Source organism: Amblyomma americanum, chromosome 5, assembly GCF_052857255.1.
Source record: "Amblyomma americanum isolate KBUSLIRL-KWMA chromosome 5, ASM5285725v1, whole genome shotgun sequence".
NCBI lineage: Eukaryota > Metazoa > Arthropoda > Arachnida > Ixodida > Ixodidae > Amblyomma > Amblyomma americanum.
The window spans coordinates 136129456-136143277 of record NC_135501.1 but is presented as its reverse complement, the minus strand read 5'-3'; the positions used below and the strand labels follow the sequence as shown (position 1 = coordinate 136143277).

The window sequence follows — 13822 nt, the reverse complement described above, 5'->3', positions numbered from 1 at the left end:
AGCGCGAACTGCAGGCTCGCTAGTCGGTGCAGAGCACAGGTGAGCTAATCTGCTTTCGGTGCGCGGCATGGCATGGTTACACTTTCACTATGACGTGTGTGCTCTTCGGTGCTTGCGAATTTTGCCTGCTCGTCCAGTTAGGAGCGCCTGTGCAAAGGCCAGTATACTGCTGTGCACTTGTGCTTACCCAGTGCAACATACGCAGACGCACCGAACGTCGTCACACGCTCTGGCGGCTTCTGAACAACCAGTGCTGCGATACATGACTTTCAGCACGAGACCCGTTAAGAGACACATAGTTAAAAACTGGACATATTGGAATACCTTACTCTGTGTAATCCAGCAGGGCAACCTATACATTTGGCATATTAGGCTGCAAGCTTTTTGTCCTAGATTTTGTCAAGAAATAGTCGGGCCTCTCGGAATGCTTATAACTCTCCCGCCTCACTTCCACTTTAGGTATGAGAGCCATATCTTTTATTCATGCAGAACTACAGGCGGGGGGCTGCCGAACCCAGAGGCAGTGCTGAGCCCAAGTGATGCCCGCATTTTGGCAATCGTTGGCAAAGACTGCTCCGTGGGGTGCAGGTCCCCGGCCGTATTCGGCATGGCACCAGCAGCCTCAGTTTCACCGGTGAGTAACTATGAAAGAGTTTTTCCAACTTGCAAAAAGATATGTAAGCACCTTTCCACAGCAAGCGGTGGCTGCTATCAGGCAGGAGCTGAAATCGCAAGGCAACTCTGTAAGCGCATTACAGAATGACGCAAGCATACGTGTTGGCCGTGCGTAAAATGACATAGCGTTTGTTCCCATATCACCAAGGTAAATTCGTAACATCCTTCTGAAAATATGCCACAGCGAAAGATGTCTCAAAAAGAATGAAGCTGTGATCGTAAATATATAAAATCTTTTTCATTCAAAATTAAATATAGCATGACACAGCGTCGAAAGCATAACCAGAAATCAATGCTTGTGTTGCCGCTGAAGTATGACTGAACTGTGAGTATTCATCTTATGCACTCGCAGGCACCCAGCCCAGCGCCACAGGCGTCACAAGTCATGGACGAGCATGACTATTCCTCAGTACAAGGTTTGTCATGTACTTCAGTAGACAACAGCTTTCTAAGCATGGTGCAGGTTACAGTTAGTTGCAAGCATGGTGAGACATAGCTTTTAAGCATTGTTACAGGAAATGTGATCATAACTATCACACTGTCAGTTGGCTAATATATATGCTGATTTACATTGAACAAACTTGTATTTTTCAGTAAAACATTTCTGTTTTTGCAGTCATAACATTAGTTTTATGCATTTATGGCCAAATTGTGTTGTACACATGGTGGCAAATTTCAATGTATGGTACCTGAAATGAAAAAAGGTGTACGACCCAAAAAATGCTCCTGCAATAAAGTGAGGCATAACACAATGCAACAGAAATGTGACGCATGTTCCAAGGCAGAGGTGTCTTGTGGTTTCACTACAGGAAAACACACTGAAATTACACATATGCAGAGAACGAGGGCCAGCCAGGTACGCGAGCTGCACCGCCACCAATACAAGCTGCACCGCACCAGCAAGGTGGCTCAATCAGGCGGCCGCATGCACTTCCACCTCGCCAGCAAGACCACCCAGGCAGTGTGCAGCAAAGGCACAACGCGATCGCCGCCCTAATAGAACAACAAGGGCGCCTGGCCACGATACAGGACCAGCAGCTCCGGCAGATAACGACAGCCCTGGCACACATCAGGACCCACCTGGCAGGGGTAAAGTATTATTGACTATGTTTGTTCAGTGTTTCCCCCAGGACGGTGATAAAGAACGCTTGTTGTCTTTGCAAAAAAAAGATTGAAAGCCTGCAGGTCCGCCAGGTCAACGCCGTCGAGCAGCTGGTGCAGGCCCTGCGTGACATTAACAGCACACTGCAGGGCTGCAACCAGGTGCCCTGTGAGAATGGTGGCGATCCATAAGGTGAGTTCAGAGGAACAGAAAAGAGCATGACCTTGGCAGTCAGAGCAGTGTAGTGAGAAAAGCCATGATAGGTCGTGCAGGCTACTGTACGGAGAGGTATTTTTTGCTCCTCAGTTCTAGGATGCAGGTTAAATACCTGTCACAGCGGTCGAATTTCGATGGAGGCAAAACGCCGAAGAAACCCATGAGCTATGTAATGTCTGTGCATGATCAGGAGCCCTAGGCAGTCAAAATTAATACAGGAACCTCTGCTACTGTGCCTTTTTCTCTCTTCCTGCTTTCATTTCCTCCTCCATCCCTTCGCCGACAGCACTGTTGAGGTGACCTCCTGGAAGTGGAATAGTTACTGTGTCTTTCCTTTCTATAAAAACCAAATTTCATAGCTTAAGGTGTTAAACACATAATAGCTGGCATATGTGACAGGAGACAGTCCTCGAAGGATAACAATGAATGGTCTGAAGCGATAAAAGAAAAGGAGGGAGCAGTGGCACATTAAGATGCTATAGCATGCATGCTGATAAAGCCAGTCAGGTGGCAACTCAATCTACAGTACAATGTGTACCAGAGGTGTTGGCAATGTATAAATGTGCCCTTAGGTTATAACCACGAACTTAATGGTGACACTACTGTGCCATACACAGGTAGCACATGTCATCAACAGAAGCAAAAAAATTTCACATTAACATACAAGTAAAATGTAGGCAACGCCTCAATACAGCAAGTGAGGTTTGTCTAAGTCCAGCCAAGACACTCCAATCACTCAAAAATTGCAATGAGAGTGTTTGGAAGCAACGCAAAGGTGGCAAATGCAGCATGGAATATAAGGGCCACTATGACTGCTTTTCACGGCATTGTGTTCATCGTGTGTTCATCAAAAACACGTATGCCCTTAACATCATTTCCTTCAATGAACAAGTAATTGTGTATACATTTCTTTCTGAGCTCATACTGAACCTGTAATGCCATTCGACTGTGCAGCACAGGATGGCAACTCTTTAGAACTTGTTACATCTCTGATATAACGTGTCTTGCCCGTGACAGTGAAGCGGAAACGGAACGAGATGTAAGGTTGCTCATTAAGGATGTGTAAAAAACTACGATTCTCATGCGAAGCACATCAGTCAGAGTTCAATGTTATACTAAGTTCATAACTAGATAAAAGCACAGCGAACATTTCCTCTCCTGTCTTGCACAAACACTTCTCTACTTAATGAAATTGCACTCTCAGGGAGATACCGTTGCCACCTTGCATCTTGCGTACTGTGCGCACCTTGTGACCTGCAGCGATGCTGCAGCCCAGAGAGGTAACATAATGCTCAAGTGGTTGCCAATGAATGGTAGCCAAAACACAACACACACGACACAGGCTCCATACTGGAGGCACTGAGGACAGGGAAAAAGTTAAGTTCTTTTGCAGGTGGATGGTGAACGCACAGACTGCTCTCTTGGCATGCTGCATACATACTGACAGTACACGGCACAGCATACAAACAAGTCCTGAAGATAGCATTAACATACAGCCCACATTTCACAGAGTGTAGGATAGGCGTGATACAAGGTCACTCACATGGCCACAGTTTGCTCCAATGGTGGGCGACGCCCACCTCCTTTAACACTACAATGATGGCAGGTGCAAGGGCGACGACGACCACTGCCACAATGACGACTATGACAGGACTTCGCCAAATGCTGCACATTCCACTGTAAAGAGCACTGTGCACAGTAGCAGCTTTTCACAACACTGCACCACCACACATAACTTCACGCATGAAGCACTCAGCTTGAAGCAGCACACTGTACACTGCGTTTGTACAGCACCACTGAAGCTGAATTCCTTGCGGGGGCACATCCTCTTGATGAAGACAATGCAATGAGAAGTGAGCAGAGGCTTCGTGCCTCAGGGAAGAAATACTGCGAAGGCAGCGTTCTGTGCTCACAGACACAATGCAGTATGATGAAACGCAGCACATGCTGCGGCACGAGTATATTAAATAAATAGCTGGAACTCAGTTTTCACTTTAAACAAAAGCTTAAAAATAAACAGTGCAACATACTTGTTGCCGTATGAAACAAAGTATGCAATAATGCCAATCCTTGCTTGCAGGGTGGCTGGTGCTGGCGAGGTGGCTGGTGCAGGCGAGGCGGCTGGTGCTGCCGAGGCAGCTGATTGGCTGCACATAAACGTGTCTACAGGCGAGGCTGGCACAAAAATGTCTGCAGCAGCTGGTCACGCTTATATCTACCTGCCTGGTATAGAGCAGGAAAGGCACCGTTGTCATCACAGAGGTCTGTGTCATCATCAGGGTCACCATTGTCAGGGGGGGCAAGTTGAGGCAGCCGTGAATATATGCACACATTGTGCAACACTGCACAAGCTGCTACAATCTTCGCTGCAGTCTCCGGTTCGTAGTGCAGTGCGCGGTACCGTTGTAGACACCTGAACCGGCTCTTCAGGACACCAATCGTGCGCTCGACAACAGACCTCAGCGATGAATGTGCACTGTTGAACCTGGCAGCAGGACTGCCAGGAGCGTGACATCCTGGAATGGGTGTGACCAACCATGGCTGCAGCGGGTAGGCGCCATCACCTGCAGGCCAATGAAGACTGACATTTTTCAAAATGCGCAACGTCTGCAATTTGGGTGCATGAATTTTTCAGTCCATTATTTATTTCATCATTTATTACTTTTCTCCCCTCATTACAAAGGCCTCTATTTATGATACAATAATTATTGCTGTCATTGTTATCAGCCATGATACAGGCAATATGGCAGCCTGTAAGTTTGCTGTATACAAATAGTAACATGCACCGGTAGACATATCAGCTTTGAAGGAGAGCCTCAGCTATATGTGACCTCACATTTTCTGAGGTACAGCATAAAGAAGTATCCCTTATTTTTCCACCCTCTCGGTTTACAAGTAAAAGCAAATCTGCATGTTGTGATATTTATGTTGTTACATAGTTGTGATACTACTCTATATTGCATTGCTCACCCGTGAAGGAACGTGAACAAATATCTTATTTTTTGACTCACTCTGTGTGCAGGAATAAGCAGGTCTGCATCCTGTGTTATTAATGTTATTATGTTATTATGTACATATGTTGTTATAAATACCTTGAAGGAAAGCCTCAACTCTTCCTGCCCTCCGATTTCCTTACCGATAGCAGTTTCACTAATGCAACACCTTCGTTGACACTACTGCTGACATGTAGAAACCCTGGATTTGCATTAATTTGAAAGCAACTTGCCTCAACAGTGTGTTCACTGTAGATATGCTTAACCAGCTACATGCAACTGTTGTCTGAGATCTACTGACTGGATTTACATTTGTTCAGTCCAACTATTTCGCCCTTGTGCCAGAATTCACATACCTAGTAGATATTCCCCGCATTGCAGAAAATTGTGGTTGCACAGTGCATGATGCACCGGTGATGTCCGCCACACGAAGGAATCATGCACAGACCCTGGGAATGTAGCGTCAAGTGCCCTGATGCGAAGATGGGCATCACACACCTGTAAAGAAGCATGAACAAATATTTATTTTTTTACCCGCCCAATTTACAAGTGCGAACCAGTCTTCGTATTGTAACATTTATGATGTGGCGTAGGTGTATATTTTGTGTTGCAATTTAACAACTTCAGCCGCCGTCTGTGTTGTTGTTAGCAGTTTTTTTTTACCTTATGCCATAGTTTTTGCTAGCACAGACATGCGCCAAAACACTGACTTTCCTCCACTGCATTATCAACTGCACACTGGTACAGTATGTTGCACTACAGCAGACAGCATACTGAAACCATAAAACCAAAGTGATTGATTGTGATATTTGACACAGATGAGAAAAAAGAGGCTCCAACACTAACTGGACTGAGCACTCAGAATCTAATCTCACAGTGAAGTGGGGACACCCGCATCACCCAAGACAAAGTGTCATAAAACAATAAAGATAACATAGCACATGACATGAACTGTGCAAACAAGGTCATACTGTGTAATCCTTGTCCAAGAGCACCTTGTTTGTGCAACTCCCACTACTCCAGCAATGAACACTGTCCTGTCAGTAATGTGCAGTTGCAGGGCTTACAGGAACAAATACATGGGCATGCAATGGGCTATGTGTGCAAGTGCCAGTCTACTACCTCTTTTTCTTTCTACCTTTGAGTGTCATGTTGCCAGAATATAAGAACTCAGACGCAGCAAAATACAGAAAATCACAAAGGCTGCACTCCAGGCACTTTGGAGGCTCCGTGCGTTGTATGTTTCTTTTTCCGAAGGCACGATTGTGCCATTTTTTTCTGCTTTCCTTTACAGGCACAAATGTTAACCCGCTTTCTCCAGCAGACCGTTCTCCCTTTAGTCTAATAAAACATGCAGGTAAGCACGCCGCAAACGAGTGCCGACGACGTCATGTTTCTGGTTACATGAGACCAAAGGTCATGCACCGAAGAGCGCCGCTACAAAGCTTATTGTTGTCGTTCTTACCACCATGACGTTCAAGGCATAGTATCCCTTGCGGCAGAAGTACGCAGGTCTGTTGACCTCGTCAGATGGTGCGGCTATGCAGACAAGTGTCCCATCGATGGCGCCAACACATCCCGGGAATCTACTGTCCAGCAGCTCGAAGCCTTCGCGTGCGGTCGCCAGTTCAGCCGGAGAGCATGGGAAGGAGATCCACTCGTGTCCCAGGCAGTTCACAATCGCGTCGGTGACTGCATGGATGCAGCGACTCACACTCGGCTGACTAACCGCTAGGTGTTCGTCGCTTGCAATCATGCCCTGAAAACTGCCTGTGGCGTAAAACCGGAGCGCACACAGCACCTGCTGCTCCACGGTGAGCACAGTTGCCGTGTTGACGCGCTGCCTCTCCAGATCTTCCCGCAACTCGTCACACAGCCACCTCACCAAGTCTTTTGTCAGGCGAAAATGCTGCCTGAACAAGTCATCGGGCATCTCGAAAGCGTCTCGACGCTCACGATAATGCCTGTCCGAAAGCACTCCTAGCCAGTCCAATACGACGGGTAATGCCGGAAACAAAGCCATCGTCCGAACTTCTTTCTAGCGAACTTCTAGCTAGTCCGAACGTCCTCGTTGTTGCCTCAAATACGATGGCCCATGCCGTCGCATGTTGCCTCCGCGTCTTCGTCGTCGTGGAAGAGACGGTGCGTTGATGATGCCGTAGTAACGTCCGCAAAGTGTTTGAGGCAGAAAAGTACGTAGAGACCTCCTCAGACGATTAAAAAAATTAACCTTCTTTGTGTCGGTCCTTCCAACAAATAGTTACTATATAAGTGCCCTTAAAAAGCTGTTTCAAAGTTTTCTACATTCAAAACAAGGTTTACCTTGCCATAATTCATCACTTCAAATAAATTGGTACCAAACTGCGGAGTCAGACGTATAACTCAGCCTTGTATCCGCCATTTTCTTCTGGCCGTAATTCAACCACCTCGCGGCCGTACCAAATTACGACGGCGAAATGGGGCATTTTTCAGCAATGGCAGCATTTCCTTTGCGTCACTAAACGTCATTTTGACATCACTGAATTATGCTTGCGTATCACGTGAATCACGTGACATTCCTCCAGCCAATCACATTCTAGGAAGCAACCCTCACAGTACGAACTTTTTTTCCTCAAAATTGCTAAAACGAGCCAAGTGTTTTCTTCTATGCCAGCTGTAGCTTCGTTTCCCCTCCACAGACATTTAAATTTACCAACCCGGCACAAAATATAACTGCGCTAAAAATCAGTCTTCAAGTACACGTCATTTTGACGTCACGGCAGAAAGCTATTTCGAAGCCTGATGGTTTCGCGCCACAAATTTAAAACTCGTGACTTGCACGTGATCGCCCAATGAGCCAATCAGAGAGACAATATGGCGGCGAACGGCGGCCATGCGTGTCGAGAATAGGGCCCCAGGTCATTTGATGGCACCACTTCAGCCCTTCGCGGCAATCCGGCCCTGGCGGCTTTCAGTTCGTCAATCTCGGCGAGACGATTACAGAGTTGCATTATACGCGGCTGAATTTGTAGCTGCGCATAATTTTGAGCCTTATTTGTAACTGGAAGTGGAATCGCTACTATTTCGTCTGGGTTATCACTTGTGTTTTGTATAAAGTTCAGTTCAGCCGCATGGTGGACAATTTACAATGTCCCGTAAGCGAGAATTCAGCAGATATCTTTGGGACGCATCCGCTGACGTTCCCTATCGCTCGAAATGCCGTTTCCAACGTCGCAGCAAATCTGGCACACTGCCTGCAAGTCCTGAAGATTCAGAGTGCAGCAGCGAAGGTTCAGGCAATGGAGAGTTGGCTCTTCTCAACAATGTCTCTACTACTGCTGACGAACTCCAGGAGCCACCTGCGTTGTCAAGGGAGCTGCAAGAATGTGCACTCGGAGGCACGGAAAATGAGCCAGAGGAGACAGAAGAGGGAGACTTGGCTACAGGAAGCGAGGGAAGCTCCGACTCCGAGTCAGATGGTGCTGATTCTCACCTCCGAAGCGACAGCAAGATCCGGGACGACGAACTGGTGAGTTTTTCGCCCTTCTTTTCTTTCATTTCACGGGCCTGCTTTTTTAGCGCGAGGAAAGGCGTACTTTATTCTTATGACCTTCGTGTAGTCCGTTTTTTTTTTCATTCGGTCAACTTAGAACCACAGCGGTAACTATAACTCTCGCTGCGATAATGTGCTGCAGTGGCTCAGTTACTTTTGCTCTTGGCTGCTAATTCGAAGTTCGCAGGCACAGTCTCGGCCGCGGTGGCCCTATTTCGATGGCAGCGTAATATGGAATGGCCGGTTTGCTTCGCGATGTTAGCGCACGTTGAAGAATCCCACGCAGGTGGTCTCATTAATTCGGGGTCTTTCACTAAGCGCCCCTCATAGCCTATGGGTCGCTTCTAGACGTGAAATCTCAAAATTTTAATTTCTTATTTTTAATATAGTTTTACAGCGAAGCTGTATACTTCTACCGTGCAAGGAAATTTTCGTGTTGTCGGCGTGAGCAAAAAACGCCAGGCTAAAAATTTAATGGTATAGGCAGAGTCCCTCAATATTTTACTGGTCATGAAACTCCCCCGAAAGTTTGATATAGGGACAAGAGTGGCCGCTAGGGGCGCCCTCGCCATTCGGGGGGCATCGGAGTGAATCCGGCGCTGGCGCTCTGCGGCCTTCGACGGAACTGAAAAATGCAAATAAATACATCTCCGGAGTGATACTACTGTGAGAAGGATGTGTTTCTGGGCAGGAGAAGGCACAGAGAAAAATAAAACTGTTTATCAGCGCACTGGCGGCCGGCGAACACGGTAACACTCGGAAAATTCGCACGCAACCGATTGCGCAGGAAGCCAGCGGGCCTCGCTCGCGAAATACTAGTTCCTATTTAAAAAACAAATAAGACAGGCGCTAGCATGGTATATGCTGGCTAGTCCGTATTAAGATACAGAGATGATCACCTGCCGGTCCGATGGAGCGGGGCTGGCGCGTCCGTTCAAGGTACGAGGCGCAGCGCGCATACACGCACCGGCAATGGGCGCCCCTGGCTATGCCTGCTCGCACTACTTGAAGGAAATTTGGGTAAACGATGATTAAGGGGGCTTAGTATGAAATCTAGCTTTAGAACGAGAATTTCGATGGCAATTACAGCATGTTATTTATGCTATGCAACACACAATGTTGATAAAACATGTTTTTTTTTTTTCTGAAGCATTTAGTGCAAATTTCAGTAGCCGATCCACGGCACTTTAAAGACTCGGACCAGCCTTAATGCCTCCCACAAATTACAATTGTTGTAATTCGCGACCACGCCTCACTATTTCCTATATAGACGCTTACTTGCAAACATTTATTTTCCCTTTCATAACTACAATCAGTATGAATGAAGCACTGATGCGAATTCCGGAATAAGCAATGAAGACCGAGTGCTGTTTCATATGATTTTTTTTTTTTTACTGCCACTGCCTTCGTGCCACATTTGACTTTAACCCTTTGTAAGGCAAGGTATATTTTTTTCAAGAACTAAGAAAAATGTTGTGTTATCTGACTAAATGAAGCCAACAGAAATAGTTTGCATGAAATTTCAAGCCATAAGAACAAGTAGTTTATTCAGAAAAAGTGGGACAGATGTGTCCCACTGACACTCAATGAAATTTCAGAAAGTGGGACGTATTTGTCCCATCGCCTCTCAAGGGCTTTCATTTCACTTTCGACCAGCATGAAAAGGCCCAAGACATGTTGCGCAAAGTGGCACATTGCATGCAGAGCACAAAAAATTGGTGCGAGCTTCTTTCTTGGCACTGGAGCACCAGCGACATCGCCTCCTTTTCGCGACTTTCTGAGGGTGGTGTCTATCTCCCAGAAATTGGACTTCGTCCTGAACTCCTACCATTTTTTGGCCATTTTTGGTGCCTTTTTTATTGGCTTTGTTTGTTTGTTTGTGGCTTGTTTGTTAGAGCCTTTGAAGGTTTGGCCGTTTATCAGCTGGCGACCGAGGACAAGCCGGAACCACAGGTAGCTCATTTGATTGTCTTCTTTCATTTGGAGGAAAGCATTCACTACTGCTGCATCCCGCAGAAAGTAGAAAATTCGGTACCAGGACTTTTTAGATCTTCTGTCTGCCGGATACGCATTTCTCCTCTGGTCAAACCTGTCGACTCCACCCATCCAGGTGTTGTAGTCTGAGATGGCCTTTGGGCATTGGACAGACACGGACGAGCCATTGGCAAGCTTTCGAACAACGTCTGCAGTGTCGTTCGGGTGATGAAAGTTGGAAAGTGCGTGGACGTTTTTCGTATCCTTCCACTGGTAAGCCGTGATGCTTCCTTTTGTCCGCCATATATAGTCACCCTTCTGCAGCTTGTTATCATGTCTGATTTCTTCAGGGAGATTCTTGCAATTTGTTCGAACGGTCCCCACTGCCAGAATTTCCTTTTCTTTCAAGGCCTCCATTAGCCGTGTGGATGTAAAAAAGTTATCAAAATATAGTTGTGTACCAGGCTCCACACCATCAAGCAGGGAGAGCACAACATGTTCTCCAAGACCCATGCTGGCTGGGCGGTCAGCAGCTTTCCCTTCATAAACCTGAAAATCAATAAGGTATCCTGTCTGGGAGTCAGCGCGGCACCAAACCTTATATCCGCGTTTTATTGGCTTCATAGGGAGGTATTGCTTCAACGAAGACCGTCCTTTGAAGCGCACCATGCTCTCATCAATGGATTGATGGCTTGACGGAGGGTATTGCCTTTTGAAGCTGGCATTCAGCGCTTGTATGAGAGGGCGTACTCTCGACAGTCTGTCGTACCCGTCTTCCCCTTTCTTTTTTTCTTTGCTTAGGTCGTTGATATGTAAACAGTTCATAATGTTTTGGAAACGGCGGAAAGACATGACCCTTGATATTTCGGGACAATTGAAGAAACTGTCGCTGCTCCAGTACAGATACATTTGATGCCTTGGATTCGTGCTCATCAGCAGCAGTATGCCGAAATATGCGCGAAGTTCATCAATTGTCAGCTCTTTCCAGTGCTTGCGGTTTTTCTGCTTTGCAAACCGGTTTCTCTGTTACTAGTGTATGCATGACACTGTCGTCAAAATATAGAGCAAAAGCTTCACACGGCCTCGCCGGTGATTTTGATGAGAACTGTGGGTCCCAAATTTTCAGGTCGCGGACGGCGTGCTCCGGTTCGCTGCTACCCCAGACTCCAGGCTCCTCTTCGACTTCTTCTTCAGCAGAAACTGCAGGCGCTTTCGGTCGTTTCCTTGTCTTTCTCGTGTAAATAGCCTTGTGCTTTTTAGGTCTGCTTGTTGAAGCTGCTGCTCCATCGTCGCCGCTTTCGTCATCAGAGTCTGGCGGAGCGAGCTCTGGTACGAAGTCGACGTCTGTATCCCCATCCGAGTCACTCGACGTGGGGTCGTCCGGAAGGCTAAAATATAGCTCAAGCGCTTCTGCTGCCGTCAGAAATCGATTATCTGCATTTTCAAGAACAAACAAAATATAAAAGTTTGAGTAACGTATTCCTCAACACATTGCCCCGAAAATCGGGAAGTTAGTCCTAGCATAACTCATGCTGTTTTCTTCACAAGATCGGCATCGAAAGTAACCCAAATTGCGCACAGTGCAACACACCAGAGACTATTGGACACCTTCTTTGCGCGTGCCCGAAGTATACTTCTGAAAGAACAACATTGGAGGCGACCGTGAAAAACCTGGACTCTCGCCCTCTCTCTGAGGAAACTCTTCTGGGCGCAAGGACGAGACGTTCTGATTGGTGGCGTGTGACAAAAGCCCTGCTCAACTTTTTGTGTGAAACAGGCCTGGATACTCGTTTGTGACCGCCTGTGCACAACCTACATGGTTAATGACATGTGTCGGTGTTGTGTTGCAGACACCAGTTTTGAGTTTTATGTGTGTCCAGTAACCGCGATGCGAGCGCCAGCCAGTGTTGTGTGTGTGTGTGTGTGCGTGTGCATAGACATCACCCGTGAAACTCATTGTATTATGCCATCATCAGCCTTCATTCACACTTTCCTTTTCCTCCTCTTCCCTTTCCCCTGTGTGGAGTAGCAGGCCAGGGCCCTGTTACCACCGGCCGACCTCTCCGCCTTTCTTTCATTAAAATTCCCTTTCTTCTTCTTCTAAGGGTGGTCCTATTTATACAAGATTTCCAGGCTAAATATTGCTTGTATTCCTCAAAAACGCGATTCATACAAGCTAGTGGGCTTTGTTTTGAAGCAGAGAAACGGAAATGCTCACCTGACATCTCGAATTATTCTTGTTTGGAGACACAACAAGAAAAAAATTCCTTCGCCTTCCCGAACGGAGACACAATTTTCCAAACAACGGACGCCTAGTACCACCTGTCGGAAAGCAGCAAAACTACTTTCAAAAGTAATTACAGTATTCACAGATAGATGGCAGCACAGTAAAAAATGGGATGCATGCTTCCCAATGCCTTTGAAGAGCCCTTTTCGGCGGCGTAAAAAGTGGGATGTATATGTCCCATTGCCTTATAAAGGGTTAAGGTTGCACATACAGTATTTTGTAGTTTTCATTCTGCTTTTATTCGTTTTCATTGCAACTGTTATTGATAATTTATCAATACAATCAAGTAATTCTTCTTCATGACCGAGACCATCATTAATAAAGTAAACTAAGTCAGAACAGTTTCCAACGTCAAAGATGAAGAAAGTGGGGTCAATAGTTTTATTCATGAAAACAGGACAACAACATTTAAAGCGAAAAATCACACAAATCTTTTCATTTTGCAGAGGCATGACAGAGCTACATAACTCGGAATGGTTTAACAACGTTTAGCTCAACTTCTTCCCTCCACTTGCCGGACAAGACCGGCGCGATGATTCCCTGGACTTCTTGTTTTTTTCTCTGGTGAAGAAATGCAGCCGGCATCTCAGAAAAAAAATGAATAACTTCTGCAGTAGTTGCCACGAAATGTGATGGACAGCCCACGCTAGCAGAGGGAATTCTATTGTCATGCAATATGCTTTCAATAATATTCATGTAGAGATTAGGGCATGCAATTTTCTCTACTGTGAACTCCTCCACATAGCCTTCTACTATTTTTAAAAGGCCAAGCAAGTGATCTGAAGGCACCTGTAGATAGCCTTTTGATCTTATTGCTGTCAAATCATTTGGCTTCCGAGTTGAATTTTTTAAGGTTTGGACACAGCACGAGCAAGCCATCGTTGCAAACTTCTTGACCACGTAGCCAGCAAGATGATCTAGAATGCACTCCTTGGGTGACATAGGCTGCATTGTGCCACTGTTGCCTTCCATGCAGTCAGCAGGCTGTAAAAGAATATCATCGAAGAGCACAGCCAGTGTATCGGCCTGATAAATACACAATT

At 46.3% G+C, this 13822-nt stretch overlaps 1 protein-coding gene across 5 annotated transcripts in view; it reads left to right on the top strand.

The window, feature by feature from the left end:
• LOC144132733 (uncharacterized) overlaps positions 1-13822 on the top strand; it is a 125962-nt gene that overhangs the window by 97866 nt on the left and 14274 nt on the right. For 2 of the 5 annotated variants that reach the window (XM_077665344.1, XM_077665345.1), the window contains 5 exons: positions 490-634; positions 1028-1091; positions 1514-1764; positions 1846-1969; positions 4074-4211. The exons of 1 other annotated variant lie outside the window; for it this stretch is intronic. In XM_077665344.1, the coding sequence (XP_077521470.1) occupies positions 608-634; positions 1028-1091; positions 1514-1764; positions 1846-1968 (465 nt within the window). In that variant the 5' untranslated portion in view covers positions 490-607 and the 3' untranslated portion in view covers position 1969; positions 4074-4211. Of the gene's footprint in view, positions 1-489; positions 635-1027; positions 1092-1513; positions 1765-1845; positions 1970-4073; positions 4212-7217; positions 8495-13822 lie in introns of those variants that run through there. 2 more of the 5 variants (XM_077665346.1, XM_077665343.1) reach the window with 1 other exon arrangement.